The 3,925-nt window shown below is 34.8% G+C and overlaps 1 protein-coding gene across 1 annotated transcript in view; it reads left to right on the top strand.

Moving 5' to 3' along the window:
- SMC2 (structural maintenance of chromosomes 2) overlaps nt 1–3,925 on the top strand; it is a 57,580-nt gene that overhangs the window by 37,681 nt on the left and 15,974 nt on the right. Inside the window, exon 20 of the mRNA XM_015567202.1 lies at nt 1,610–1,809. Within this exon, the coding sequence (XP_015422688.1) occupies nt 1,610–1,809 (200 nt within the window). The remainder of the gene's footprint in view (nt 1–1,609; nt 1,810–3,925) is intronic.

Below are 3,925 nucleotides of genomic sequence, written 5' to 3'. Positions count from 1 at the left end.
TAAAAAATAAAAAAAAAAAGACTCACAGAAACGTACATACAGGCAACTTCTGAACTTAATTGGCTTCTGGGTGTCTTTCTAAGGATCAATTTTTGCATCCTCATCTGAAATCTGATGTTTTACCAAACAGTTGTCTTTTTTATATTATCTCGGGTTTAGGTTTGGTTTTTTTTTTAATGTATTTTAATTGATATTGGATAGAGAGATAGGAACATCAGCAAGAGAATCATTGGCTGGCTGCACCCTGCATACCCCCTACTGCGGATCAAACCCACAGCCCATGCATGTGCCCTGACCAGGAATCAAACCCTGACATCCTGGTTCATAGGTCGACACTCAACCACTGAGCCACACCGGCTGGGCTATCTCAGGTTTCTTTGCTTTGTTTTTGGTCACTTAGTTTTAAATATCTTAAGGAAAATACACGCTTTTGGAGAAATTCATTGCTTGGTTAATGGGCTGCATCCATTAGTCTAAATAATTTACCCATTAAGTTTTCTTACGAGTATGTAACAGTTTGGTGCCTTTAAATTTTTTTAGCATCATAAATGTACAACAGATTTAACTTCAAAAAGATCACAGTATACAAAACAGTCTCTCCACCCCTGAAAGAGCCATATTTAGGTTAATTACTTGGTTTTAAAAAATAGATTTTTATAGCCACATCATAATATCCTAATATTTTATTAGTATTGATTTCCCATTCCCCTTTTTGGTCATTAAAAACACTAGTATTGGTGACTGGTAGGGAATTTTATTTATAGTTAATGTGGTTAAGAAAGGTACCTGAAAGTGGAACTGCTAAAAAGTCAATGATCCTTTGAAATACATGGTTTATCAAATATTTATTACCAACTAGTATCAGATGCTAGATAAAAGGATGAGCAACATGTACACAGAATGCCTTCATAGAGTTTACGTATCAGTAGGGAAGACAGACTAGAAATGATCATTTTTACTTAGAAGCCTAGAGATGAGACCATACCCAGGGAATTAATAAAGAAACAAGTTGATAAATATTATTCTATTAGTCAAAACTAACCTTAAACACTACATTTTTTCATATGTTTTTATTGATTTCAGATAGAAAGAGAAAGGGAGAGAGATAGAAACATTAAGGATGAGAGAGAATCATTGATTGGCTGCCTCCTACATGCCCCCTGACTGGGAATCGAATTGTGACCTCCTGGTTCATGTGTCGACACTCAACCACTAATTCCACACCAGTTGGGCCACAGGTTGTTGTTGTTTTGTTTTTTTTTGAAGCAATGATTGAATTCGGTAAAATCTAAGAAGCCTCATCTGATTTACATTTCATTCCAATGGAAATGTTTTGCATACATATACATTATAAAAATTTCTGTGAGTTGGCTTTATTATTATGCTTAAGTAATAGATTATATTTAAAAAAAAACTTCCTAATTTCTTGGGCCTGGCTTCCAGATAAAAATACTCGTACTTACTATAGGTTGATTCACTGTCAACAGTAAACCTCATTTTTTCAAGTGAGTCATTGTGGTGTTGTCCTCCAAAGTGTTTGATTTAAAATTAGTAAATATTTAAATGTAGCTTTATACACAATGATAGATCCTTCTCATCATGTGACTAGGTATCCAAAATGTTGAAAGATTATGACTGGATTAATGCAGAGAAACACCTCTTTGGACTACCCAATAGTGCCTATGATTTCAAAACTAATAACCCAAAAGAAGCTGGTCATAGACTTCAGAAGTTGCAAGAAATGAAGGAAAAACTAGGAAGAAATGTCAACATGAGAGCTATGAATGTACTAACAGAAGCAGAAGAGCGTTATAATGACTTGATGAAGAAGAAGAGAATTGTAAGTCATTTTCTTATGACTGGCAATGTTAGAACGTGAATAACATTGTAGCCTCAATGGCTTTGTATAACCTCTGAGGTGGTTATTAGGGTTAAACTTTTGCTTTATGTCATCGGTACTTGCTTTTTCCCGTTTCCCTTTTCTCCCTTTCAGTTCTTTTCTTATTTCATTCTTTTTGCAATACCTTTTGTTCATACGTTCTGTTGTACCTTGAATGACTTTTCTGCTGGCTTTGCCCTTTTGTCATAAATGTGTTCTACTCTTATTCTTGGTATAAATAAAAATACTTTCAGATCATGTTAACACTTCACATTGCTATTACCATTTGTTTCACTTACCTTGAGAGGCTAAGAAAAATAAGGTATACTGCCTCCTTACCAATCTCCAGTGTATACTGGAAACATTATATAAATAGAGATTAAAGCTGTTATATATGTAACCAGTGTTCTCCTAATCTATAATTCCAGCAGCATTTTCTATTTAATGCTCTCAGTTGCTCGATAATGTTATCCATCTCCCCTACTCTGACAAAACATTTATAGTCAGCCATGTCACTAGGAAAATCCAGAGGGGGAAGCAAGCCCTATTCTTGACTAGCAGTCAGAGTAATTTTATAGTATGCCCTATATCTTCTTTAATTCTATAAAATTTCATTTGAATTTGTATGATGGAGTTAATGAGAGCTCTGTAAAACTGATAATACTTAGGATGAGCTCAATTACTTTTAAGAAATTTTGCTCTAATGAGTTTAATAACAACACCACAAAACTGTTGACATACAAACAGGCTTGTGATGTGCATGTTGTGATTTCTATAAAATGTTCCTGCTGGTTTTCATTTCTCCATTAAAGCTTTGCAATGTACTGGGGAAGTAAATTGTTAGCCTGAATTTGTGCTGCGGAACATCATGAAACATGTTCGCTTTTATTAGATAATGATTACTGGGTCTAATATTTTTTAAAAGAATTCATCAACTTCCATCTCCTTTCCAGAGAGGAAAGCTCTATTACTGGTCCACAGATGGCCTTTTGTTGGTGTATTTTGTGTCTGTCTACATAAGAAACTACTGCAAGGAATAAGATAAAAACATGGAAAGAGGTTTGAGGAGTTTGGCCATAAAGAAGAGGAGCATCCAGGATGCTAGCAGGACTGGCTGGAGCTTTTAAGGGCCTTGAAATGTGAGGCTTTTTAGGAAGTTCTGTTGCTCATGGTATAATTATCCCTTTGCAGCCAGCCTACCTCAAATTTTTTTCCAGAAAATTTATCCATTAACCAGGAAAGGCCAGTGAAGATGTGATATTGAGCTGAAACTTGAGGCACCAATTAGGTCAGATGTAGAGGAAAAATGTTCAGGAAGAGAGATCAGGCTACAGTGAGTTTACCAGGTATACCGGTTAATAATGCAGACTTTTTTCACTAAATGGAGTTACAGATATGTTGATATACTCTGAGTGGCCAGATTATTATAACCACCCCATCAGTACTTCATTGACACTTCCAAAAATACTGAATATTGAAAACTTCCTAAGCAAATACTCCCAAGGTTTTATTATTTGCATAACTAATTCACTTCATTGTTCTGATGGGGTGGTCATAATAATCTGGCCACTCAGTGTATTTGTGATTTGATATGTATGCTATTTTGTCATATTGACAGCAAGCTTTAAAACTTCTATGTCACATTTTCTGAAGGTGTTAACATCAGATATTTTTACATTTAAAAATGTCAAATTTCGTGCAAAAAAAAGCATTTGCGGGAAGTTTTAATTCATTATTTTGAAGAAAAGTGCTGCTGAAAGTTATTGAATACTTCGGGAAGTTTATGGTGAACATGTTCCATCTCAAGATACTTGTGAACACTGGTTTAAAGGCTTTAAAAGGGATCATTTCGATGTGAAAGACAAAGAACGTCCAGGTCAACTGAAAAAGTTTGAAGGCCAACAATTACAAGCATTATTGGATGAAGATGGGTGCCAAACTCAAAAACAACTTGCAGAAAAATTAAACGTTGCTCAACAAACAATTTCTGATCATTTACAAGCAATGGGAAAGATTTTATTTTTTATGTATTTTTTTATGACTGGC

Source organism: Myotis davidii, unplaced genomic scaffold, assembly GCF_000327345.1.
Source record: "Myotis davidii unplaced genomic scaffold, ASM32734v1 scaffold723, whole genome shotgun sequence".
Taxonomy (NCBI): Eukaryota; Metazoa; Chordata; class Mammalia; order Chiroptera; family Vespertilionidae; genus Myotis; species Myotis davidii.
The sequence above is the reverse complement of the archived record's forward strand: the minus strand, read 5'-3'. Positions and strand labels throughout refer to the sequence as shown.